Raw genomic sequence first — 27,756 nt, 5'->3', positions numbered from 1 at the left:
AAGGTCTGCTGGCCTCTCATTCCTGCCTGTTCCTTGCTGATTCCATTTTGCAATCCTCAGCTCCGGCCCAGGCCACAGAGAATGGAGGCCACGCACTGATGGGACCAGGTGGGGGCGGGGAGGCAGAGAGAAATCCAGGGATGTGCCTGGACTTGCCTGCGTGCATCTCAGCGGATGACAGCCCTGCTCTACCGGGAGCCAGGTGGGTTTCTTACCTTCAGCCAGGACTGAGGTGGTTTACTGAGGACCTACTTGGTGCCTCTGATGTTTGGCAGTTATTTTATTTAGTGCTCTCAAAACACAGCAAGGCTATATCCTGGCTACAGTAAGAAAAATGCATCAGAGAAACTAGTTACTTGTCCAAGGAACAAAAAAGCTTTTTTTTAACCTTCCTTTGTATACATAGTTCCCAATTTAAATGTGTTTTTATAAAAAGTGGATGTAGGGCAAGGAAGTGGAGAAAATGTGGAAATTTTACTGGGAACTGTGGTTGAAGGGGGTAGGGGGTGGGGAAAGGGTTTGCTTTGCTTTGCTTTGTTAGAGAAGAAGAGGCGTGTGTTGGTGTGGGACTGGGGAGGCTCTAACAGGGAGAGAGGAAAGGATCTTACCAGAGAAGGACGGTGGGTTTGGGGTGGCAGGCTTGGGAGTTGGATAGCGGGAACAGAACCCAGGTGCCTGGGAAGGTCTCATGGTGGCCCGGGCCACTTCATCTGGCTTGCTCCCAGCTTCTGGCACCGGCTAGAATTGGGAGGGGGCAGGCAGGAAACCGCTTATTCTTTCTCTGTCTCTAGGGGTGTTTTACCCACTGGGGGTGCCTCCTCCCACTTTCTGCTTACCATCTTCCAAGTCAGTGTGGGCCATGAGCCAGCAGCACAGGCGTCGCCTGTCAGAAATGGAGAACTTAGGGTCCCCTCACCTGCCGAGTGAGAATCTACAGGTTAACAAGAGGCCCAGGTGACATGATAAACAGTCAAGTTTAAGGAGCTCTGGCTTACAACTCCCCACAGCCCCCCAACTTCCAGCAGCATCCCTCTTTGCTGGGTCACCTTGCCCCTCCAGACAGATTCTTCATGTGTGTCCCTTTTTAGGCCCCCCAAGTCCAGCCTCCTTCCACCCACTGACACCTGGCCCCTGGGAAACATGTGTGTGTGGGGGGACTTTTTCCTCTGCCCATTTTCGGTTCTTTGGCTGGGGCCCTTGGAATTAGACTGACAAAAGACAGAATAATTACAAAAAACAAATAGAAGTTTAGTAACAGGTACATTTGCATGGGGAGCACTCAGCCATGAGTAACTCCGAGGGGTGGTTAGAACTTGGACTTATACAGCATGACAAAAGAACAAGAAAGTTTTAGATAAGTGATGAGACAAAGGAAAAGAATTTCGAGCTCCCAGGGATGGCAAATTGTGGGAAAGCATATATACGGGGAAATAAAGGCTACTTTTAGCAAGGTTTGCTACATAGACTCCTTTGGTGCTTATAAGAGTCTAGAGTTATCTCCAGTGATTAACTTCCGTCCTTCCTGGTAGAGAGGGCAGGGGGAAAACCTTTACAAATGTCCTGCTTTTAGGCAAATAGGGGGGAGGGTAGGGAGCTTTTCTTGTATCTGCTTCTTCTCAATTGCCTTTAGCTCAAAATAATCCTTATACCGAAGTGACATATTGGGGATGGCATGGTCTGCTATTCTGCACATGCTCACCTCCTGCCCTCTCAGATCTGCAAGCCTGGTGGAGCCACCCTTAAGCAGAACGGCTCCCTTGTAGAGTTCCCAGGTGGGGTCAGGTACCAGCCACTCTTCCCCCAGATCCAGGGGACACACTTCAGACTCTCTGAGTGTTCTCTCAAAGCTTCTATAGGGAAGGAAAAGGTTTTCCTTGACCCTCTTGGGGTACCAGCTAGGTCTGAAAATTAAACTGACAAAGACATGAACAGGAGGAAAAACATCCAGATTTATTTGTGGTGAGTTTTATGTGACATAGGAGCCTTCATACGGAAATGAAGACCTGTGTATTTTAATGCCACGTCTGATGAAGGGTGGTACAGACGAAGTTGTGTAGAAATACGGTAGTATGACGTAAGGGTCGTGAACGGGGTGGGGGGGCTGTTTATTAGGGTTCTTGTCAGTGTTGAAGGGGAGCAGATTTTGCCACCCCAAGATATGCTGCTTTGGCATATTGATTATTTTAAGCTGGTTGTTTTTAAGAAACTGCAGACACATAATAATCTTTGAAAACTGAGCCGTTTCCCTTTCACAAGGGACATTTAGATTTAGAAGAGGCATCTCCATTAGTAAGGGCGCCTCCCTGTCTGTCAGAAGGCGACAGCTTAAATCTGCATAGCAACCTTGTCCTTGTTCATTGTGCTTTTCCTGGGACTCTCCCATAACGGACTCCTACCCCAACATCTTCCTTTGTCTTTAGCTTGAGATGGTACTTAAGGTGATGGCTTTAGCCATTTTGGAGAGTTCCCTCATTGTCCTGGGTCTCTCCCATGTATACTGGAGGTATACATGTTATTAACCCTTTGTTTGTTTTCGTCCTGTTGATCTGCGTTACGTCAATTTAATTACCAGGCCAGCCAAAGAGTGTAGTAGGGAAGATGGGAAAACTTCGAGTCACTACACGAGGACACTACAGTGTCCTGCTGTCTTCAGATACTAGGATGCTCCTTTCCTCCAGGGGCAGGGAGGGCTTTAGGACTGATTCAGAGAAGGGCAGGGAAAGGTCAAAGTGAACTTTTGGCTTCTGCTGTTTTCGCATACACCTCCAACTTAACATATCCAAGAGGCTGTTTCAAACACTTAACCTGAAGAATAAAAATACCAGTTATTTTACCAGCAAAAATGAGTTTAGTTGGGAATAGCAGAGGTCTGCAATCTAGGATGAGCAAGCTAAGGCAAAACCATTGGCAAGTCCAGAAAACAAAGGTGAGGAATGCTCTTTTATGGAGGAAAGGAGAAACTGGAAAGGCTGGTATAAAGGAAAAGTCCATTGAGTAAACTAAGAGTTTGAAGAGCAGTGGCTTTTTGTTGGGACAGTGTCTCATTGGCTGGGCTGTTGCTTGGGAGAAGAAAAGCCCTTCTTGCTCTTGCTGAGAGAGGAAAGGGGTATGCAGGTGCCAAGTCCTCTCCTGTTGGGTCTGGGATTGACAGTGAGGAGTGGTAGGTTATGAGGGCTCCCCCTGCTGGCCTCCCAAATCCATTCTAGATGAGGTTTCCTTTTATTAATTTTCACCCCAAAAAAACCCAAAAAACAAAACAAAACAAAACAAAACAAAACGAATTTCAGCTGAGTAAATCTGAAGATTTAATTGACCTTATTCTATGATTGGCAAATCGGACAGCATCCCACCTAGCAAATAGAAAAGAACTCCAAGGAGCTCTACTAGACCGAAGGTTTTTTGTAAAGGCAGAGGGGAGGTGGGACAAAAGTCATAAACAACAACAGAAGGATGATTTTGGGCAAGGTCACTCCCTTTAGCAGAGTGGTACTAGATGATGGGGGAGGGGGTTCTTATCAGGTGGATCACCTCATGTGCTGACCAGGAAATTCCAGACTGACTGATTAAGATTACATTCCTGGGAAAGGTTGAAACAGCAATCACATTAGTCATTAAGCTGTGGTTTGGTGGTATGGCCCTAGCACCAGTGACTCCATTTTGAACCTGTGGTTTTCTTCTTAACAATGCCAAGGTGCCATATTTTGGGGTAGCATGTCCTGAACTCCATCACTTCCCACACTAGTTGAGGTGAGGTGAATGTATTCGCACACCAACATATATCTCTCTTTATGGAAAGCCTCACTACCACCTGCTTCCATGACCAGTGAACCTCCAGCCTTCTTAGAGATTAAATGAGGTCATAAGATGGGCCATGATCCAATATGACTGGCATCCTTATAAGAAGTGGGATAGGTACCAAGGCTTGTTGCATAGAGAGGAGAGGCCATGTGAGGACACAGAGGGAAGGTAGCCATCTGCAAGCCCAGGACAGAGGCTTCGGAAGAAACCAAACCTGCTGACACTTTGATCTTAGACTTCCAGCCTCCAGAAGAGGGAGAAAATAAACCTCTGTTGTTTAAGCCACCCTGTCTGTGGGACTTTGTTATGGCGGCCCTGGCAAACTGATACACTGTGAGTCAGCAAAGCACAGCTTAGCTCAGTGCCTTAGGCTTAGGCTCTCTCCCAAGGCTGCAATCAAGATGTCGTTTCAGGCTGCGGTCATTTCAAGGCTTGACTGGGGAGGATCCACTTCCAAGCTCACTTTCATGGCTGTTGGCAGGCCTTGGGGCCTCACTGACTGTTGGCCAGAGATGTCAGTTCTTTGCCAGGTGGGCCTCTTCGTAAGGCAGCTCACAACAACGGCAGCCAGGTTAACTCAGAATGAGCAAGGGAGCCTAACAGAAGCTGCAGTCTTTTAATAACCTAATCTCACAGTGACATCCGTCACTTGTACGCTATGCTATTTATTAGGAGTGAATCACAAGGCCTAGCCCACACTCCAGAGGAGACAACTACAGAAATGCAGGAGGCCCAGGAGATGAGGATCAGGGGGAGCTATCTTAGGGGCTGCCTGCCTCTGTAGACTAGTACTCCGCTTTAGGACTGAGGAGTACTTAGCGCCTTTGGCATTGTTTTTTGTCTCTGTCTTCAATCAAAATGTGGGCAACAAGGAAAGGACCATGTGACATCCTGTTACACTAGTGACAAGAGAGAAGACAGAGAGTGTGGATACATATCCTGGTGGATTTGGTGGTAGGAAAGGGAAAGATCTGAATGGTTCTATTTTCCACAGGAGTAGGAAGTGTGGTCATTAGCTAGAACTGGGACTGTGAAAGGTGTGAAACCTTGGCTACATGTACAGCAAAGACTCACACTCCCTCACGTTCCCCTTCCATATTATAGTGTTGCCCTGCCAGGAACTACATATCCCAGACTCTCCTACATCTAGAGGGGACCACATGACTAGTTGCCAATCGTCGATAAGGAGAACCAGTTTGTGGCATTTCCTGGCTAAGGAAGTTATGCGTTTCTCCATTTTCTCTCTCATATATATGCACAAGTTGTGGGGTGGGTCTGGAGAACTTTAGGGCTCTAGAAGAGAGGAGCCACAAGATGAAAAAAGCACCTGGTTCCTGGAAGCCATCTGCCAACCAGAGAATTCCTGTCCCGGACTTTTAAGTGAGCAAGAGATAAACTTATTTTCTAAGCTACTGAAAATTTGGAATTTGATTGTTGCATTACTCTAGGTAGCATTACTCTAATCCTGGTGTGGTAGATTTGAGAATTGGGAAGCAGTATGAAATACTGGTATTGGTGAGTAGGCATAGAGGGAACAGATACTCTCAGTGGGACAGACCACCACATGACAGGACACAGGACAAGGCTGACCCACTCAGATGTCTCCAGAGTCAGAGATGGGCCAAGGAAGGGCAGAGCTGCTCAACAGAGGCTGCGGGCCAAAAGACTCCTCAACCCTCAATGCCCCGGACCCTAAGAGGAGGGTGCCCTCAAGATGACTGAAAATGGACTTCCCACCACCCACATGAAAAAGGAGTATGAAAGTGCAATGACTCGCCCTCCATAAATATAGGTGTGCCAGAAACATCCCACATTTTTACTTTGAATCAAATTTAGTTGCTAAGCCTCCACCCTGCCAAACTGGGTGGAAGGTCAATTCCAGGCGTTATTGGTGCTCCAGCCCTCTCCCTAATGTTGCATAGTATGCAGGAGGCCAACATGGTGTTCCAACCAGGCCAGGCCTATCGTCTTTGATTCAGGGTGATCAGTGCCGATACTCTTCAAGTGAGCGCCCCAGGTCCTCTGCAGCCCTGCTATATTCTCTGGGCAGTTGTAGGAATAGGACCAAGTCCTTTAACACTTAGAAAGCCACCAATCTCAGGAATTTCACCTTATCTCTTTCTACTGCCCAGGACCCAGTCTTTTCCCCCTGCCATCTTTCCCCTGGAGCAACTCTGTTATACGTCTTTGTCCTCTGCCTTCCACCGTCCTTGATCTTGTCATCACGAAAAACAAGCTGAGTGAAAGTTTCAGGCAAGTCCTAGAAAAAATTTAAATTCTTCCTGTTAGTTACTGTCCTCACTAAATAAGAGGTGCCACCACTCCATGAATGATGTCATTTCCATAGTCCAAACATAGACCTCAGGCTTAGTTCACAAACGTTTGTGGACAAAACTGAGGATGCCGCGGTGGCCGCGAGAATGCATCACTCACGCCCAATGGCAGGGAGCGCAACTGACCAACAGCCTCAGAGGCGCTCTGAAATCTTTCACGTGTTCACACCAAGACCACGCCTCCCAAGGATGCTTCCAGCCACTGAGGGAGCGGGCCCATGGCGGGCGTGGTCTCCTCTACCTGGAGCCTGGTTTGGGAACTCCCTGACAGCCGTGCAATCCTTCCTTAGATGCAAGGCAATCCTAGTCAGCCCCGACCCCGACCCCCCAGAGTGCCTTCTTTTCCTCTCTCCATCACATAGCGCCGGACCCCCATTATGGTCTGAAGCCAGGCTCCCCCAGCCTCTTCCGACTCCCTCTCGGTTTTCTCTTGCAGATGTTTCCCCAATAAATTTCTCGCACCTTTCTTCATCTCACATCTCCTTGGCAGAGGACCCAGCCTAATCTGTTCTCCCCATTCGGTACACTCACTTTACTTTTTATAAGTATATCATGTATTTAGATAGCAAATATCAGTCAAATGTACTTCCTGTATTTCAACTGTGAAGTGCTATATACAAGGATAAATGTTTTAAGTATAACTGTTAAGACTTCTTCGTACCTTGAAGAGTTAACTCTTGTTTCAACTGCATTTTAACATTGATTTTTGCTAAATGTGGCAACTGCTACTATTCAGTCTGAGCTTTAAAATCTCAAGTGGCTGTTGAGTTCCCTCATGGCCCTTAACTCTCCCTAGAAACTTTGAACTACTTAAAAACAAAAAAGTCAATGGCATTGAAAATACATAAAAGCAAGGTAACGTCATTCAGAGTAGTGTAGAAGACACAGGAAGGGGATTTCCCAGGATGCCATCATCCTAACACAAGAGCTGCCATTTTAGGGGCCGTGTCTCCTCCAGTACCTCTCCTTCTCTCCAGGGCCTACTCCTCTCTAGATGGTTGTTCACAGAGCTGCCTGTGGTCAGCAGGAGCCTCAGGTTCTCAGACCTGTGAGCACATCAGAATCATCTCTGGAGCTTTTAAAAATGATTAAGACCTGGGGCGCCTGGGTGGCTCAGTTGCTTAAGCAGCCAACTCTTGGTTTCCCCTCAGGTCATGATCTCATGTATCATGGGATTGAGCCCATCAGCGGCTCCAGCTCCTCTTGGAGTCTGCTTGGGATTCTCTCTCCCTCTCCTTCTATGCCTCCCACTTGGACACGCTCTGTCTCTCCCTCTCTACAATAAACAAGTAATTCTTTAAAAAAAAAAAAAAAAAAAGAAAGAAAGAAAGAACAAGAAATGGCGAAGCGCCAGGCCTGAGCGGGCTCTCACTGACCGAAATCTTCTCTTCTCCCGTTTTGGAGCCCAGGTGCAGAGCTGAATTGGTCAGACTCTATCATGTGTACCACTTTACCAGCACTGGGTTATTCAGAGAGCCTCGTTTTTTACTTCCTTTGACCTCTTGGTCCCTGATCCCTATCTCACCCCCAAGTGTACCCCATGGGCATTATGTATGTTCTGAAGTCTGCATACATGCTTATGAATGTGTAATGTTCTTTGGGTGTCTGTGTTCTTAATGTAGAGTCATAAATTTCATGATTTCTTACCTTTTCCCCCACTATGTTTTAAGGTTCTGTCTTTATTGACATGTGAATATCTACTCACGCTTCTCATTACTGCACAGTATCCCCCACATTTTGCTTTCCATCTCCTAGAGATGGACACCTGTGTTGCCTTTAGCTGTGCTCTGGCCCCCGCTGTTCTGCAGCGAGCGCCCTCATGCATGTCCCCCTGTGAGCCTGGGTGAGAAGCCCCCCTGGGGGAGTGTTCTGAGTGTCCTTAGCTGATTCTTATCTGATGCAAAGCCAGGGTTTGAGGACAACTGCCATCCCTCAACAAACTTTATGATCTTTGAAGGTTTTCTTCACACTTATCTCCTATGGGACGAACTCTTCCCCATCTGAAGTCTGAGATACTTGGGCTACTTTTTTTAAAGTTTTTATTTATTTATTTATTTATTTATTTATTTATTTTTATTTATTTATTAGAGAGAGAGAGAGAGAGTACGCATGAGCAGGGGGAGGAGAAGAGCGAGGGGCCAGAATCTCCAGCAGACTTTGGACTAAGCACAGTGGGTTACCTTTTTTTTTTTTACCCCATAAAAATCTCCCTTTAGGAACTCAAAATACTAAAGTAAAAGTGATGGATATCTTAAACGTGACCCTGTATTTATTTCCTACCATGGCTCTAGCAAAGTACCACAGTCTCGGTGGTTTAAAACAGCACAAATGTATTTGCTTACAATTCTGGATGTCGGAAGTCCTAAAAGTAAAACATCAGCAGGAATGTGTTCCTTCTGTAGACTTTGGGGGAGAATTCATTTCCTTGTTTCTCCCAGCTTCCAGAGGCCACCTGCATTCCTTGGCTGGTGGCCCCTTGGCTCACATCACTACAACCATTGCTCAGTCCTACCCTGGATGGGACCCTCCTGCCTCCTTCTTCGAGGGACCCTTGTGATCACATTGGGCTCGCTTGGATACTCTCTCCATTTAAAAATCTTTACTCACACTTGAAAATGTGACTTAAAACTTTTTGCCACGTAAAGTCACATATCCCCAGGTTCCAGGGGAAAGACTGGTATCTTGGGTGGGTGGGGAAATCACTCTGCCTACTATGTGACCATTACATTTTTCATTTTAACTTTATTAAATTTCTTAAAATTAAAAAGTAACCCACGCTTGTTTTGTGTTACAAACACTACAGAGCGGTATAAGGAAAAAGATGACGGCTCAGCCCACCCTTTCCTGATACTCTTGTGAGTAAACAACACTGCATCCATTTGGAACACGGCATCCATACCTAACCTCATACAGTCTGCATGTTGTGTTGTGTGGTATGGAACCAGAGCCATAAACATGAATCTGCAACTTTTTCCTCTTCATTTGTCGTGGAATCTGTCTAGACCAATCCATAGGGACCTCACCCATCATTTATTTGAAGTAGCTATATATTCCACAGGATGGGTAAACTGTAACCGATTCAGCTATTCCCTTATCAGGAGAGATTCAGGTGGTTTTCTGATTTCCACACCTTCAAATCAGGCTTCAAAATGTGTCCTTTTGCTTGCATGCACCAGTGCTGTTATTTCTGGAAGATTCCCTGAAGTGGAATATGACCTCCAAAGATAAGTGCATTTTTAGTAGACAGTGCCAGATTATTTTCCAAAAGTTTTAGTAATTCACACTTTTACCAGCAAGAAATGAGTGTGTCCACTTTATTGCAAAACTGCCTCTCAGCCAGAGTAAAATAGCATCACTCTCTATAGTTTATGCTAATTTGATGTGTGAAAAAGAGGACGCCATTGTTTTGATCCACATTTCTATGAAGACCACAGGCGTTGCGATGTTTTGTCCATGTTTATTGACTATTTGCATATTCTTGTCTACAAATTGCCTATTTGTATTCTTGCCTATCATTTTTGAAATTTTTATATTATTATTTTATAAAGCACTTTAACAACAGTTTTAGATTTGCAGAAAAATTGCAAAATTGGTTCAGAGAATTCCCATATAGCCCAAACCCAGTTTCCCCTATCAATAACATCTCACATTACTACGGTACATTTGTTACAACAAATGAACTAATATAGATACATTTTTATTAAAGACCATACTTTATCCAGGTTTTTTAGTTTTTACCTAATGTCCTTTTTCTGTTCCGGGATCCCATCTAGGATCCCACTTCACAGTTCGTTGTTAGATCTCCTTAGGCTCCCCTTGGCTTTGACAGCTTCTCAGACTTCCCTTGTTTTTGACCTTCACAGTTTTGAGGAGTACCAGTGAGGCATTTTTTAGAATGTCCCTGTACTGAGATTTGTCTGATCTTTTTCTCATGACCAGATGGGTATTGGACCACATACCGTCAACATGATTTATCACTTTTGTTATTGACCTTGATCACCTGGCTGAGGTTGTGTTTGTCAGATTTCTCCACTACAAAGTTATTCTTTCCCCCCTTTTCCATATTGTGCTCTTTGGAAGGAAGTCACTAGAAACAGCCCACACCTAAGGAGTGGGGAGTTATGCTCCACCTCCTTGAGGGTGCAGTCTTCGTGAATTATTTGGAATTCTTCTGCATGAGAGATTTGTCTCCTCTCCCTCCTTTAATTATTTAATCATTCATTTATATCCATATAGATGCATGGATACTTACTCTACACTCTGGGTTTAATCCAATACTACTTTACTTATTTTCGTTTTTCATATTGTTCCACGTTTGACCACCGGGACCTCTTTCAATTGGCTTCTGTGTCCCTTTGACGTACCCCCAACAATGTGGTTTTTGTTTTTTTGTTTTTATGAGTACTTCCTTCAGCAACCACGGTCAGAGCATAAGATATGCTCATTGCTAGTTGGGTGTTGCTGCTTCTAGGTCTTCTCAGCTGACAAAGCAAGGAAATATATGTGTGCCATACAAACCAGTGTATATATACATATCTATAAATAGTTCTATATGAATAGGAGCTCATTTCTATGCCTGCAACTCTAGTCCACAACCAAATGGATCATTCTAGTCTCCTCCCCTAGCTTATTCATAAATGACCACTCCAACAGTGAGAAGTCTGGCTCCCACCATCCACCAATATTTATTCAACTGTTCATTTCCAGCATATGGGTATAATAGTAACAGAATTGTTAACCCTGTCCCCTGATGGGAAACAACTCCATCAACAAGAGTACAGTTTTCTGTACAATTCTTTTTGCCTTTAGTTTTATAATTCCGCTTGTTTCCAAAGCTACTTAGGTCACCACCTTTTCTCCCACCTACTTCAATGAGATACTTTAATACATTTGTAGTACAGATTCTTTTGTGACAGTGTACATTCTATCCTGGTAACCCTTGACCTCCTAAATGTTTTTTTTTTTAATTCGTGTATACTGGTTCACTCTTTGTGCTTTAAAGTTCTGTGGGTTTTGATAAATGTATGGTGTCCTGTACCTACAGTCACAGTACCATACAGAATGGTCTCACCACCCTGAAAAGTCCCTCTCCATCTATCCAAGCCTCTACCCCCTCCTACCAACCCCCTGACAATCACTCTTTACTGTCTCTCTAGTTTGGCTTTACCAGATCTCATATCACTGGAATCATACAATAGGTCACCTTTTCAAATTGGCTTCTTCATTGAGCAATATGTATTTGAGTTTTATTGTCTTTTTGTGACTTGATACTCTTTTTTTTTTTTTAAGTAGGCTCCACACACAGCATGGAGCCCAATGTGGGGCTTGAACTCATGACCCTGAGATCAAGACCTGAGCTGAGATCAAGACCCGAGCTGAGATCAAGAGTTGGATGCTTAACCAGCTGAGCCACAGGTACCCCTGTGACTTGATACTTTAAAATATATATGATCTATCACAGAATTATATCCTGTTCTGTGGATGTACTGCAGTTTGTTTATCTATTTGATGTCCTGTTCAAGGATATCTTAGCGGCTTTCAGTTTGGGGAGATTATAAATAAAGCTGCTATGAGCATTCTTTTTGCCCATTTTTGAGTTGCTTGTCTTTTGTTTTTCAAATTGTCTATTAAGGTTATATACTTTGTCAACTTTCAGCTATTTTTTCCTAGCCTATTATTTTCCTATTGACTTTACAATTTTTGCCTCGATATTTAAAAATGTAATTGAATATATCTGTATTTTTTGTTATGGCTACTGAATACCCTGTCTTTTTTTCTTCTTTTTTTGAAGTATTATCAAATTATAATTACATTTTTAAAAATAGAAGTACAGTTGACATACGTTTTAATCTCAGGTTATAACATAGTGATTTGACATTTTTATACATCATGAAATGTTCACCATAAGTGTAGTCACCATCTGTCACCTTACAAAGTTATTACAATACTATTGACTATATCCTCTATGTGGTACTTTCCATCCCCATGACTTCCTTATTTTATAACTGGAAGTCTGTAGCTCTCAATCCCCTTCACGTATTTTGCCCATTCCCCCCACCCCCACCTCCGGCGACTACCAGTTTGTTCTCTGTATTTATGAGTCTGTTTCTGTTCTGTTTGTTCATTTGTTTCTTAGAGTCTACATATAAGTAAAATCAAATGGTATTTGTCTTTGTCTTTTGTCTGATTTATTTTACTTAGCATAATACTCTGTAGGTCCACCCATGTTGTTGCAAATGACAAGATCTCATTCTTTTTTATGGCTGAGTAATATTCCGTTGTATATATATGCCACATCTTCTTTATCCATTCATCTGCCAATGGACATGTAAATGCTTCCATATCATGGCTATTATGGGATAATGCTACAGTAAACATAGGGGTGCACACTTCTTTCTGAATTAGTATTTTCATTTTCTTTAGGTAAGCCCTGGGTGGCTAACCTCATTGGACCACATCACTGGGCTCCCTTGCCTTCTGGTCTCCTCCTGTGGTTGGCCAATGGGATGTGCCCTCAGGGAACTGGAAGTCGGGAGGACAGAGAGGTGAGTTTTTATTTCTCTCATGCCCCACCTGCTGGCCAGTCCTCTTGGCAGCAGCTACATGCTTCTATAACCCCTTGTCCAGGGCTCCAGATGTCATCTGGACACCAGTGGTCCCATTTCTTCCCTGCTTCTGCAGGTCAGGTTGAGAGCAGCTTCCCTCTGTTGCTAGTTACCGTAGGCATCAACATCCCTTTTTACTTAAGTCTTTAAAAAATCCCAGCTGAGTGTTGGCTCAGTTTCCTGCCTGGACTCTGACAGGTCCCTAAAGGGCAGGAAATAGGGAAAGCAGCAAAAGGAGCTTTGAAGGATAAGGGAGCTCCTCAGAAGAACTCACACAAACCCAGGAGGAACACTTCTTATTCCTCTCATTCGTCCACTGAGGGAAAGAGGACTTAGAAAGAACTTGTGTGAGACCTGCCAACCACTGGCCCGCTTGAGTCACCCCAGCTACCCCGCAGCTAGTGCCTCTGTCCTCTGTGTGCCCCTCAGTGCTTGGTTCTGTCTCAGTAGGAGTCCTTGATAAGGTGTAATTATAATTTACCTCTTCATGTGTCTCCCACGCTGGAATGAAAACTCCTCAAAGGCAAAGATTTGGTTGTGGACCATGTGTGCATCCTGCCTTGCTTCTCTCGGCTGCTGGGCACAGAGCGCGTCCTTGCGTGGGTTCACATGAAGAAGGAATGAAGGCTGCTCCCACAGATGGACCCTATGGGCCCACTCGTCCAGAATCCACCCCTTCTAGAAGGTAGATCCACCTCAGAAGGCCCTGGCCAGGCCCTGAAGGCTAAAAATATTTGACCCTGATAATACCAGAAGGTGACTAAGCTGCTGACTCAGGAAAACCAACTTCCTCTTCCAAGACAGTTGCCTAATCTATCATCAAGTTGTTTTGCCCAGACACAAGCTAGTCTCAGGCATTCCTGCTGCCTTTGAAAGCTTCTTCAAGGGCTGCCAGTTTGGCTCAACTGTCTTTTTTTGCCTTTATTCTGTTGCTGTTATCTGAACGATCTGTCCCAGCCCCTTAACACCTCAATCAGGAGACCCTGACCACACACACACAGGCAACACGCATGGCCCACACCCTTCCATTCCCAAACCAGGACACCGTCACTTGGAATCTGGGCTGTTCCAGAAACTCTGTGATATATACTCATTATATTTATAGAAGCAACGCTAAGCCTTGATCCATTTTCAATTCAAATGGCTTTAATAACCACAAACATATGGGAAAAAAACTGGCAAACAAAACTTATTTGTGTTTGACTGTAGTTGTTTTCACAGGCATGGTGACCATATTCTTATAATTTTCTCATGCAGTATTAATTTCAAATGTTCCATGAGTGGAAATCTTTTTAATGCTAAATATTATGACTTTTTAATATTGTTGTATTGCTTTCGATAAAAGCAGTTGTTTACATGTATAATAATGACATTTTCTGCACCACTGTAAGACTTTTTCATCTAAAATCACTGACCAGATGACCAACCCTGGAGTCATCCCAGCCCAGGTGCCAGATAGCGAGTGAAGCAGCCTCCAGAAGATTCCAGCCATACCCTGTCTGAATTTCTTACTTATGAATTAATTCAGGAGTGTAAAAAAATAGAAAAACCAGGGTACCACTCTTTTCAGACCATTTTCCTTAGGTTAGTGTGTGCAAATGCAGTTATCACTGAAGTTTGAGCTGAAGAGAAGGGGTATCTTCCCCCAGAACCCTCCAGACTCGTCATTCCAGGTACTCCAATGCTTAGTGGTCCCCATTCTACCTAGAGCAGAAGTAATTCCAACCAGCAGGTTTATGTTCATGCCTCTGGGGGCGCTCCCTACTGTGCAGAGAGAAAGATGACCAACCAGAAGAGGTTCTAACTGGTGGATCAGTTGCCTCAGGGCCAGTGAATGCTGGATTTCAAACACCCTTTTGACATCCTAGTTCTAGGACTCTTCCTGTTATGGGCACGTTTTCTGAAGCACACCCAAGGCCCTGGCATCATGGGCTTCATCACCTGTCAACAGCCAGGTTTATGAGCCTTCAAGGCATAGTGCTACACCCGCCAAGTTTGCTGACCTCTGTGTGACTCATACTGGTGCCAGACCTTGGGAGTGATTAGGGAGAAGAGTACGCACGTCTAATTGTCAATTTTCGTCAGGATCCAGAGACCTAAGCAGTGATGTATTTTGTTTTTGTTTTATAATTTCAGGGACAGGAACCAATACTTACTGTACAGCTTCAGACTGGAAAGAAGTGCTTCCAGGTCAGCATGGAAAGCAGTTGCCCCCTGAGGGTAACTTCTGAGTTGATCTTCCAGCCATGATCACAAACCATGTGACCCATCTAAGAGTCTGTTGAGAACTTGCTATGATACATGCCAACAACCCTACAAACTTTGCTTGACTTCATCGAGGTCACCCAGCAAGACTGTCCCTCCCTTCCTTTGGTTACAAACCCACAGTTTCTTCTGGTTTCAGTACCAATTTGACCTTAACTTTCAGGGTAATGTCCTCAGCCAAAAGGCTAAACTGGACTGTCCCTACCTTTTCCAGTCTGTGACACTCATAGGTTTGTATGGGAGAGAGGGAGACAGAGAAAGAGAAACAGACAGAGAGAGACAGAGACAGAGATGGAGGACTTTTTGTGTAGGGAAGAGAAGTTGAGATCATTTAAAACTACTTATTCCATCAGTTCTGGGGACATGAACAATTTGTAAATAAGATTACTTTATGACTGAAGAACAGTCAACTAAGGATCTTTGATGTCATTTTAGGGAACACTACATGAGTTTTAAAAGAAGCTCTCAAACAGTGTGTGGTAGCCAGTGCAGTCCCCTCAATCCTGTATTTGAGAAACTTTTTAAGTATAATGCTGTTAAGCAGCTCTTTGGCTCCGGAATGTACCCTGTGTTCACTCAGAAGCATAACTACTATCTTCGGCTTTCGTTCTAGAATATTTACCCAGCATGTGTATAAGAAGGTGGCATATTAATATGGCCTTTCGTTGAAACATGCTGGACAGTGAAGCAGCTCAGAGGCTCCCTTGTCTTTCAGTTACCCCCCAGGCCAATTTCTCACCTCTGCCCACTCAAGAGTCTCCCTGCCCTTCCCATCTCCCACCCTGGTGGATGAAGGACGGTGTTTCAGTGGGACTTGGAGCTGCAGAGCTGTCTGAGCCCCAGGGGTCCATCCGACCAGGGATGACCAGGGAAAGACAATTTTGAGAACAGCAAATATTTCTTCTTCTCCCTCATATCCACTTTCTCCTCCTTCTCAGGAACCTGATTCATTCATGGAATGAACCCTGCTTTCTGCCTCCCCTCTAGGATGCAGACAAGACCCACACCCAAGCTCTGCCTCCTCTGGCCACGTCACCTCCCAGCCCTCCTCTCTGAACTGAAGGCACTTTGCACCTACGCCAGACAATTTAGTTCTTGATTCCACACTGTCAAGTGTCTTGACAACTATATCATGGGTGTTAGTCTTGTCTTGGCTAGGAGAAGCTCCTGGAGAGGAACTGCTCCTTGATAATAGCTCCTGGCACTGTGCTTTGCTCATAGCAGGTACTCAACAGATAAACATTTGTCTTTATATCAAGTCTTTCCCTGTGAGGCTGGTGAGCAGACTCGGGCAACCAACCCACTACAGGCCAGGCTCTGAGCTGAGGGGTGGCCTCCGGCTTCCCCTGAAGCATCCTGCAAGGCAGTGGTGTCAGCACTGCATTCCATGCAAACGCCCAAGCTCTGGAAGGCCCCTCTGGCCTCTCCTAGCCCTTGAAATTCAGTTTCTTTGGCATTCCCTTCTTCCCCAATCCCTCCACACTACCCCTCCTTGAATTTAATTTGAGGCCTTTGTGAAAGGATTGTTTTCTTCTCTCTATCCCTGATGCAGAGCACAGTCCCTGGCACTTAAAATCATAAAGTCTGCGGGGCTCCCCACGCAAGGGCAGACGGGGCAGGAGATGCCATGGACCCAGCCCCGGGTGAGGGGCCCAGCTGATGCCTCCTTAGCCGGAGCTTGGAACAGACTCACAGCCAGCAAAGTGAGTTCAGTGGCTGAGGTCACATACCCTGCCCAGGGGGCCTCATAACCCAATTCAGACTACTCTTCCCTGTCCTCTTTAAAAGAAATCATAAAGACTCACTGGTTGAATGAATGAATTTCTGGGCTAACAGGAGGGTGAGTACACGAGTGGGGGAATGAAGGAATGAACAGCTGCCAGGAGCGCCTTCCAGAGGACAGAGATTACTGTTTGTCTAAGACCCACGTGGGATTTTGTTTGACTCCACAGAGTGACATTTTTTCAGAACCATTTTTAAAAATGTGTAACTTAGAAACTAGAATATTTATAAATGAAGTTATGGCAAGACGCTTGTAAGGGTAACTCTACAATTTGGTTCACACGAACATACTTATTTATACCTGGTTCCTAGGTAATAAATTTTTGAGATGTTCAATGTTTTTTATTCACCACCTGTATTAGAGGGCCATTACTTCCCTCAATTGAAAGCAAAATATGTCTGCCATCACCATCAATATTCTTTAACCTTGAACTTGAAGGAAGCTTTTAAAGAAAAAAGGCTGGGAGAGCTTTAAGATCCCATGCAGAGTTTCTCAGCCTTAGCTGCATGTTTCAGTTACCTGGGGAGGCATTTAAAAGTCTTGATGCCCAGGCTGCACCTCAAATCTATTACATTAGAAACTCTGGAAATGGGCCCCAAGCATCAGTATTTTTTTTCTTTTTTAAAAAAGGCCTCTTTTTCCTTTCTCTTTTTAATATTTTTTGCTCTCTCTCTCTTTCTTTTCTTTTCTTTTTTTTTCTTTGGTTTGGCAACCATATTTTTAAAGCTCCCCCAAGTGATTCCCATGTGCGGCCAAGGCTGAGAACCACTGCTTTAATCCACATGCAGCTAAGACCATTGAAAGACTCACTGTGCAAACATGAGAGTTTTATGTTCCCTTCACGAGTCAGCTCAGAAACTGGCTAGTGTCTCATTCTGACCCCTCCCAACAGGTCCTCCTTCCTTTACACTTATTTCTGTCGTGACCATCATGGATGGCTCATGGGTGTATCCGTGAGGGTCCACCTTCAGGTGAAATAGGTTATCATTTTGTGATACACTAGCATGATGTGAAAGCTGTAGTTTTTTACTCATGAACTTTGAACTGAACTTCTGTGCCTACAAGAAGTTTCAGGGCTTGAGAAAAGCAGATATTTGAAATCACTCACAAGGAGGTTGGCAAACCAGCCTGAACCAGGGCTGGCCATTCCCCCCAAATCATAAAAATGTTGAGAAATGAAAAGCTGTCTATGGACACCCAACCTTAAGTCCCTGAACGTGCTTCCCCCCACTCCCGTGCTTTTGCACTCTGATCTGTTGACACAGGAACACCCCAGCTCATTTCCCTGGGCAGAGCATGCGCCTTAGTGTTCCCCACTGTGATAGGTTTGCAAAGTGCTTGCCTTCACTGGTCTCCATGTCTGCCTAACCAGTTTGGTTTCTGAGCTAGGCCATCTCACTGGATGGCTTGGAAAAACTGTCTGGGGATGCTCACCCAGAGAGTATCTTTTCCTGGAAGTTGGCGGTAGCTGGTACGGGGGGACACAGGGGGCAGAACTCCCCTGCTGCTCTTCCGTTCCTGGCCGTCAGTTCTCGAGATGCCCACTAACCGGGCCGCGCTCCCGCACTGGGCTGAGCCAAGAGACTTTCACACACCACCGGCAGGTTGCAGTTATGTATTCAGTTTCCTAGGGACTTGCGTACCACGGGCGGTGGGAAGGGGAAGAGAAACACTGGAAGAGCTGCCTGGCTGGAGTACGGGTTTTCCACTAAGTCATGGGCTCCTACGCTTTACAAAATCATCTTTCTACAGGAAAATCTGCTCCCGCAGGGATAGCACGGGCTGCAGGGGTCACAGGGGTTACAGGGGTTGCAGGGGTTGCAGGGGCTGCAGGGGCTGCAGGGGCTGCAGGGGTTGCAAGGGTTGCAGGGAGACGTGCAGGGGTAGCATGGAGACTCGATCTTGACGCAGCTGCCCAGCCCGTAGGAGTACGTCACGTCCTTCTCATCCACGCAGGGCGGCAGGCTGAACTCTTTGCAGATGTTCATGTAGCTGTACTTTTTCGACCCGAGGCAGTCGTACCTGTTCTCCCGCTCGGCCGACACGCACACCTTGCCGTCCTTCACCCGAACTTTGACTTGATCAGGCTCAAAGCCGCACACGTTTACTGATCCTAAAATGTTACTGCTACAGCAGGAGGAGGCCAGAATTCTGTTTGTTGTTCTTCTCAGTCTGGAATTTAGAAAAAGGAAAGGGTCTCAGACACAGATCTCAGACACTGCTTGAGAAGCAAGATTTTGATCTCTATTTTTTATTACTATTATTTCTTAAGTAAGCACTTGGCCCAACTTGGGGCTTGAACTCACGACGCGAGATCAAGAATCACGTGCTCTAGCCAGCGAGGTGCCTGATCTCTATTTTTTTAAATAGCAAAACTAAACACTAGCCATTGTGGAAAGTCAAACTTTACAGAATTGTATAAAGTAAAAAATGAGAGCCCTCCCATGTAAATCACACTCTCCCACATGTAAACCTCTATTAACAACAGATGGCTGCTTGGCCTTCCAGATCTTTCTCTTGCATTTGAGTCCCAGGTCCTTCTCTTATTAATTATGGAAACTTGCCTCAGTTTCCTCATCTGTAAAATGGAAATAATAATTATAGGGTTTTTGGAAGATTAGATGAGATTATGAGTTTTGCTTAATGCCATCCTTGACACATTATAAATCTTGCTTAATTATTACCGTGATTATTATTAGTACTACTATTAAATGTAGACTCTTAAGACTTTTTTTTAAAAGGGATCCAACTGATAGATGATTTAAAATCTGCATGTTAAAGATGTCTGTCAGCCTCAGAACCCAACCCTGCTACCCGCAAGCCTGGTGCCGCCACCGGGCCATTCCACAGACACGGCCTGAGAGCTCCATCAACAAATGACAAGGCGGAAGTGCCCAGCGGGCTCTGTCCCCCAGGGGCCTGCCTCCTTCTGCTGCTGTGAGGCTGCTGCAGGCGCGGGATGGCTGGCACTGGCAGGGACAGTCAGCTTAGAGGGGCCGAGCCGGGAGCTGGATCGGGGTCCCACCAGCTTTCCAGGGCTCGTGGTGCCCATCGCTAGTCCCTCCCCTGCCCCCATGCACTGGCTTCGTGTTGACAGCTCGAAATCAGTCATGGGGGGGCATTTACACGATGGAAATTGGAAAACACTACAAATCAGGGCTCTTCTCCTTCACCCCCCCCCCACTTTGCTAATCGTCCAATACCACTGTCTGCAGCCCCTGGAGGAGCAAACACAGGTCCCCATGGGTCCTAGAGAGCTGCCTTGCTGCTGCTCAGCTGTCCTGTGTGAATCCTTCATAGTCGACGAAATAACAGCAGCCGCTCACGCCGCTTGAACTCTTGCCGTATATCGAGAAGTAGTAAAGCCAAGTGCCTAAGAGCACAGGTTCCGGAGCCAGAGTTTTTAGGTTCAAGCGGTGGCTCTGCCATATGGATAAGTTACTTAGCTTCTCTGTGCCTCAGTTTCCTCATCTGTAAAACTGGAACAACAGTAGTTGCCTACTTCTAGGGTTGTGAGGCTTAAATGAGTTAATGAACAGAAAGTATTTATAGTAGCGCTTGGCACACAGGGTGGGCAGCCGTGCATGCTTGGGCCTTCCTTAGGGTCCATTTCTTTTCTATTTGCTGATCTTTCCAAAGACAACCTAATATTCTGAAAAGGTCTTTTTATCCCTTAACAGGAAAAAAAAAAATCCGTGTTCTAAAAGACAGTCCTGGCAAATCTGCTTGCATCTCTTGGCCCCCGAAGGTAGGTCTTGGAGTGTGTGATTTCTAGGCCCTCTTCCAGTTTGACAAATCTGAAGTCTGCAACTAGATGACTGGTGTGAGATACCTTTTTAATTCTTCCCTTTTATGCTGAATTTTATTTATACTCTTCTTTTTGTTATATTAAATTATATGAGTTCATTGCAGAAAACTTAGAAAATATACAGATAGGCAAAAAGATGGAATATTTTGTAAAATACCCATAATTCTATATAGCATTTAACATTTTGGTGTTAGATTTTCTTCTCTGTATTTCTACATACACATGTAGATTCTTGTGTGTGTTCTTATGAAATCATGCTATACATACTGCTTTGAATTTTTATTTTTCACTTGATAATCCCTAACAAGATTGGTTTAACAAGTGTGAGGCCTTATAACGAAGGTTACAAATCAAAACTCATAAGAGGCTAATTACAAATGATTAAATGGAATAATCTCCTAGAAGACATCGCGGCCAACAGAAAAAACTGTGCAAGGCACCCAGAGGACTGTGACACTCAACTTCGCTTCCACCTCCAGCCCCAAGGAACGTAGGGTGCATGGGGCACCGATGTCTCTCATGCCCGGAGTGTGCCAGGATACCCACAGGCCATACTATGGAGAAGGGAAGAGAACCAGACTTTAAAAAAAAAAAATCTTTATCTCTATGGAACAAAAGAAAACAAACAGGAGAAAAATGCACTCTATCTTCCCTGGATGCACAGAAAACAGCTCACAAAGATGGCCCGTGTCCTCTCTGGATGGTTCAGGGCCTGGAAGCCTGAACAGCAAAGCCAAGAGGGGAACAGAGTGCAGAATGGGTGCACCTGGATCTCTCAAGAAGCTCCCATGGTGTGGACATGGGCTGAGAATGAAAGTTGTTCTGCTCAGCTCAGGCCTTCCTGCTGGAGATGAAAACATCACACCCTGCCATAAAGGGGGCTGGGCCTCACAAAACAGGGCCGAGGACCCCAAGCGGGATTGCTAGAACACCTCACTACTGCCTTACTGATTCCGTCAAAGGCCTCCTGCCCTTCACAGGAGATGGATCTGAGAGCCAGTTCTACAAGTCAAAGCCAGCTTCCAGATCCTTCTCCTCCTGTCAGCAGTCTAAGTCTTGGAGTGCAATTGCATGTGTTGTCGTTGTTGTTGCTGTTGTTTTGCTCAGGTCCCCCCGCGTCCTCTGGGTCTGTCACTCTCACCCCTTTGCCCCTGCAGCAGCTGCATAGACATCTTGCTAACACGAGTCTGCAGGTAATTGCCTATAAAGTCTTGGCCAAGTTAGGCATCTTCTTCCTTTGGCTTCTTGGTCAGGGGTTATCAGTGGGGGTGTGTAGGTTTAGGAGAAATTGCAGGAGCCACATTTTACTCCTCAGCTATAACTCTGAACTTGCAGCTTGGCTCCTGTCTGGCGATGTACCTATCAGCCCGCAAGGGAATTTCCATGGCTCTGTGGTGTTCTGGGCAAAGGGAGATCGCCGCCTGTAACTGTTATCATGAGGGTGACGCTGGACCACAGTAAACGTAGGGAAATCAGCCCCTTGGTTCGTTGCGGAAGCCTCCCAGAGAAGCTGAGGGAAAGCGAGTGACCGACGGTGTCTGTGTCTGGGATGCCCGCTGCCCTCCCCGCGGCAGCTGAAGTTCTCCTGAACGTACCACCAAGCTCCTGAAAGTGACCCACCCTGCCCATGGCCATGATGAGCTCGATCATCAGCCATGTTCACAAAGGTATGAATGAGGTCCAGCCTGGTGCTAAAGAAAATGATGAAGATGTCAAAGACGCCTAGCTCTGTGCAGGAGCAAAGGGAAGTAGGTCTTCTTGTAGCCGTCCTTAGAGGACTTGGCTTTTTCTCCTAATTTTAGACCCTTTCCAAAGACCCACTAAACTCCATTTTTCCTTTCCAACTCATCTTTCATTTTTTCTTCTTTTTTCTCCCTCTTCCCCTTTCCTGCCTTGTCTCTCTTCTGACTTTTGTTTGCTCCTGAAGAACAGCGTTGCTCGTCACTGGTGGGAGCAGAGTCGCAGGTGCAGGTGCATTGGAGTCCCCAGCGGTGCCTTAGATCACAGGTGGCTGCACCCCACCCCCAGTTTCCAATTCAGTGGGCTGAGGGTGGAGCCAAGAATTTGCATCTCTAACAAGTTCCAGGTGATGCTGGTCCAGAGCCCACTCTCTGAGCACCGCTGACCAGGTGGTTAAGCACATGGATTCCAGACTCAGGCAAACCTGGCTTCAAGTCCTGGCTCTCTCAGCTCCTAGTGGTCAAGAACATTGCTCCTGAATCTGTTTCATCATCTCTAGGACAGACAAGATGTTACAAGGATCAAAATGAAGATGGAATGTGGCACCGAATTTTCGCTCAACAAAGGGTAGGTCTCTTTATCAGGCTGGACCTAGCTCCACCTTACTCCAACTTCCCTGTTGCCTGAGGCTTCAAGTCACCAAGTTCCACGTCCTGTATCATTAAACAATAAGTCAAACCAAATAATAGACATGCTTTGGCTTAGTTGGGCTGCCATGCCTCCCCCTGCCTCACTGGGGGGGACTGGGCTCCGAGACCTGGGGGTAGGAAAGGATTATGAGGAGAAAGGAACAGGGGGCCACACTCACTTCCTCTCTTGCAGGGACGCTGAGGGAGAGAGTGCTGTGCTCTGCCCTGTGGGTCAGAGCTTGGAGGGAAGGAGAGATTTCCCGAGGGCTTAGACCGGGGGAGGGGCTCCTAGATCCCCTGAGACTGACAGTCATCAGCCACACCAAGTTAAGAGTGAGTCAGTGAGTCTTAGAGCATGAAGGAAAACAAGGAAAGAAAGGAGAGGGCAGATTTTTGAAGTTTGCAGAAGATGGCGCCCCTCCTGTGTGGGGATTTTCGAGGGAATTTCTCACTGAGATTCAGACCAACCATAGAGAGTTGGGTGAGTGAAGGGAAGCGCAGTCTCAGTCTGAGTCTCCAGGTATTAATTAGTAACGGGTGTGAGTTTGAGCCCAGTGAACCCCTACAGCATGGCTTAAATCAAGCATTTGTCTGCAAGGACTAGCGCCGCCGCGGGAGGGCGGGGGCAGAGCCAAAAAGGAGCATCCATTCTTTAGATAACCAACTCCTCTTCGCAGGGCCCGGGAGGGGCTGGCTTTTGTTTGTTTATGCCCCTTCTGTACAGAGGATCGGGAAGGCCACAAAGCGTGGTGGTGAGTCAGGGGCAAACTTAAGACAGGCCAGTGGTGGGGCCTCTTACAAAGGAAGCCAGACTCCATTCCCGCAGTCCCTCTAAATCCAGAAGAGGAAGGAAGAGTCAGGGGGACCGCTGGTGCTTACAGTGCAAAGTGTAATTTGGGGAGGAAAAGAGAATATCAAAGAAGCTAAAGAACAGAAGTACTTACTTGAATCTCTACTAAGGAAGTTTCCGCCAAGGTGTCTTTTGAAGCAGCTGCTAGGTACACAATGGGATGGATTGGACCTACACCTAGTCTAAAAACACACACGCGCATCAGTCAAATAGCATACACTCGGGAATGCTCAAGCAACTTAGGGGAGAAATGTCAGCCAAGCCTTCTTACTAGTATTAAAAGAGCAGATTGACTCTCACACAGAAAAACAATTGCAATGGGGCTGTGGCAGCTATAGACCAGGGAATTTTTCCCATTGGACAAACAGCCTGGCATCTGAAAGGACGTGTCCTACCTAACGAAACTGGTAGGATTATTTAAAGGGGCAGAAGGTCATGTGAATATGATTTCTAAACTCACAAGGCCTCGGGCAAGTTTTCACACCAAAGATTGTTTAAAAAAATTGAATCAACATGATATTTCTGGATCTATTTAGTCATGGATTGGGAGCTAGGTGAGAGATAAGGAAAAAGAGGCATTTTATTGGAATAAAAAATAGTAACAGTAGGAGTCTTCCGGGACTGGGGCTAGATCAGGGTTTAACATTTTCATCCATGGTCAGGAAAATTGAATATTTAGTTTGCAGGTGACACTAAGCCCTCCCGGATAGTGAAATGTCAAGCTGTCAAAAATAGAGCATAAGAGGGTTTCACAAGGTGGTATGAATGGGAAGAAAGTGGCCGGGAGGAGGCACAAGAGGGTAAGCCTGAGGTCATCTCCAGAATGGACTCAGAATTATCAGTTCAGAGAGGGGGGAATCCACGTAAAGACATGACCAACTTCATATACGGCCTCCGGCAGAGGAAAAAAAAATCAGCAAAAATCCAGACATTGTTGAGAAAAATATCACAACCCATAGAAAGCAATATCTCTTGTATAACCCACACTGCTGAGAATTAAGCTTGAGGTTGGGTCGACTGCATGACAAGAAATAGGGACTCCTGGAGTTGGTGGAGGGTGCCTGGAGGGTGAAGAACAGAGAGGCATTCTCCTTGGAGAGTCTGGAGAGGAGGGACAGCCAGGAGACAAAGCCTGGAAGGACTTGGATCAAGGGTATTCAAGGATTCAGAGGCACAGGGACAGTGGATATAGGCCTGCTCACAAGTAACCCTTCACGTAGACCAATTAAAAAAGGAATCCCTGACTCAGGGGGCAAAACTTACTTATGTAACTTGATACTCTGAAGGGTAAAAATAAAAACTCTTTCAAATTGAGTGTAGATGAGTTAATAGGCAATACCCATCCCAAACTATTGAGAGAGGTTCATTCCTGACCTTTGGTGACCGATGACTTGGACAATAGCTGCCCTATTGCTTCTTCTGGTGGAATATCCTAGTCACTGTTATCAAGTGTCTGTCTCTGTCTCAAACTCTCTATTTTTCCATCCATCCATCCATCCATCCATCCATCCATCCATCCATCCGTCCACCCATCCATCCACCTACCTATTTGCCTACCTACCTACCCATCTACCCATTTGATCTATTAATCTACCATGGGGATAGGAAGGATGTTGTTTAAGGACAGAAACTTGCAATAAGTCCCGGAGATCTAATGCACAATATAGTGAATATAGACAACAGTATTATATTATAATCATCAGACTTGGTAAGGGACTAGAATGTAATTATTCTAACCACTAAAAAGAAATGATAATTATGGAACATGATAGAGGGGCTAATTATCACTACAACGGCAATCATCATAATATATTAATGTATCAAACACACTATATACCTTAAATTTACACAATGGTATATGTCAAGTATATTTCGATCAAAAAAATCTATCATCCATTTGTGCCCATCTTGTTAAAAGTAGTAGCATATTAAGTCGTTTTCCTTGCCTCTCTCACTCAATACATCGACGCATAAAATGCTTCATCATTCTGCTTTACATCCACCTAGTGTCCAAGTGTATGGTTTATTTATTTATTATCATAAATAAATGTATTTAACCAGAGGACAGTTCTTTCAATAATTGTTTTCATCAACTGTACCAGACTAGCTGGCATACAGTGGAAAGGTAGAAACAGAAAGCTTTCTCCAGGCCATCAAAGGAAATGTAATCAAACAAAATTGTAAAAAGGGGCTTTTAAAATTACCCAATTCAATTAAAGCCCTCTCAGCTCTGTTCTGAAAGCTGCGACTCTCGGTTCTAAGGTTCCTGGGCACAACCTTTGCTGCTGCTCGAGGGAGAGGCCGACATAACAGGCCCTACCCCAGATGGATTTTAAAGCTGCCTGGAGTTGGGGAACGGGAGAAGGGTTCTCCTACAAAACCCAGGGAGCGCCTCTGTTTTCAATTTGCTCCCCTGCTCTTAAAGCCTCTGGCAAACATTAAGGATTTGATCAATTGTTATTGCTTCTCCTGTAGTCATTTCTGTAAGCCCAAATATACTCAAATCACTTTACTCATAAACAGAAAAAATGTTTAGTTTGCTTCTTCCAATAGCTTTTTAATGACACCCCCTATTTCTTTCCCTCATTAAAGCCACATTATTTATCATGTTGGCACTCCTGCTACAAACCCACAACCACCTTGCCAATCGACATCATTACACTGTCTTTGGAGAATCTCACAATTCCCGTCATGGACCCATTTACTCTTCTTTTCTTAAATCTTTGCTAAGTCACCAGAGTCATTATCTGGAGCCCTTTCCATCTTTGTTCAAGTATCCACTGTTCCGTCTCCTCCCCCACTTCGACTCATAAGGCTTAATACAGCAGCTCTAAAAATCTTAAAAAGTTCTCTTACTTGGCGAGCTCTCTCTTCTCATCCTCTATGGCTCTGATGGCTTTCCTCTCCAGACTTCTGAGCGACGGTCGCAGGCAGTAGAGCTTGACGTCACACAGGCAGCACGGGTAGAGGTCGCAGAGGCCGCAGGAGCGCGCCCGCTTGGAGTAGCAGAGGCAGTAGGGGTAGGGGTGCAGGTCGCAGCAGCAGTAGGGGTGCATGTAAAGATCGCACAGACACCGCGTGCACTCGTCAATGCATCGCAACTGCCTCAGTTCTCGGTCCACCTTCTTGATGTCCCTTCTGACACTGTCCAAAAGACAACTCAGTGCAGCCATTACAGTCACACCTTATTGTTTTGTGAGTACCTTTGGGAAATGGCACTCAGGGGGAAAAAATTGTTCTAAGCTCTTCTCAGAAGTTTCTTTTAAAAATAAATGAGGCACACATGGTTCACTTACTTTAAAGCTTGGGTTCTGTGACCTCACCACCCTCCAAGTATGTCATAGTCTTCTGGTTACCGTGTGAACTGTGCACAGTCATGGTCTCCAGAGACCCTCCTTAGAGTCACCCAGCTACTCTCAGAGCCATACTAACGTTGAGATTTCACTTACCCTGAAGTCGGGGGGGGGGGGGTGTCCCTCGAGCATTTACAGCTCTTTGGGATTCATGGTCACAGCCTTCAGTGTCCTCGGCCTGCGTATGTCCTTAGGACTGGCTATGACTGCCAAGATCGCAGGGTGGGGGGATGGAAGGAGCTGCTCTCCAGCTCTCCCCGCTCCAGCCTTGCCTTGACCCTTAGCCTTGCCCCTTCTACTCAGAGTCAGGAGTCATTCTGGCTCCTAGTCTATATGTAGGAAGCTCTCTTTCTTTACAGAGCTTTCTTGTGTTCTTACCAAGTCATTTTCAAGTCAGCCTCGGTCCTTGACCTTCTTAGCTCCATCTCTAAGTCCTGCCCATTCTTTTTTTTTTTTATAAAGATTTTATTTATTTATTTGAGAGAGAGAGATAGCTGAGAGAAAACACAAGCGGGGGGGGGGGGGTGGAGAGGGAGAAGTAGACTCCCCGCTGAGCAGCAAGCCCGATGCGGGACTCGATCCCAGGACCCTG

At 45.5% G+C, this 27,756-nt stretch overlaps 1 protein-coding gene and 1 long non-coding RNA gene across 2 annotated transcripts; one reads left to right on the top strand and one right to left on the bottom strand.

The window, feature by feature from the left end:
- Positions 1-23,540, top strand: LOC123000844 (uncharacterized). Its single transcript, XR_006409190.3, has 6 exons — positions 1-202; positions 11,424-11,546; positions 12,555-12,676; positions 14,873-14,926; positions 16,554-16,704; positions 20,465-23,540. It is a non-coding gene; the product is annotated as an uncharacterized LOC123000844 (long non-coding RNA).
- Positions 18,515-26,984, bottom strand: ODF1 (outer dense fiber of sperm tails 1). Its single transcript, XM_026495609.1, has 2 exons — positions 26,668-26,984; positions 18,515-18,956 (listed from the first exon to the last, which is right to left on the bottom strand). Exons 1-2 carry the CDS (start codon positions 26,982-26,984, stop codon positions 18,515-18,517), a joined length of 759 nt encoding a protein of 252 aa, XP_026351394.1.
- Positions 26,985-27,756: the final 772 nt, after the last annotated feature.

The sequence above is a fragment of the Ursus arctos genome, unplaced genomic scaffold, assembly GCF_023065955.2.
Source record: "Ursus arctos isolate Adak ecotype North America unplaced genomic scaffold, UrsArc2.0 scaffold_6, whole genome shotgun sequence".
Taxonomy (NCBI): domain Eukaryota; kingdom Metazoa; phylum Chordata; class Mammalia; order Carnivora; family Ursidae; genus Ursus; species Ursus arctos.
This window is presented reverse-complemented; position numbering and strand designations above follow the sequence as displayed.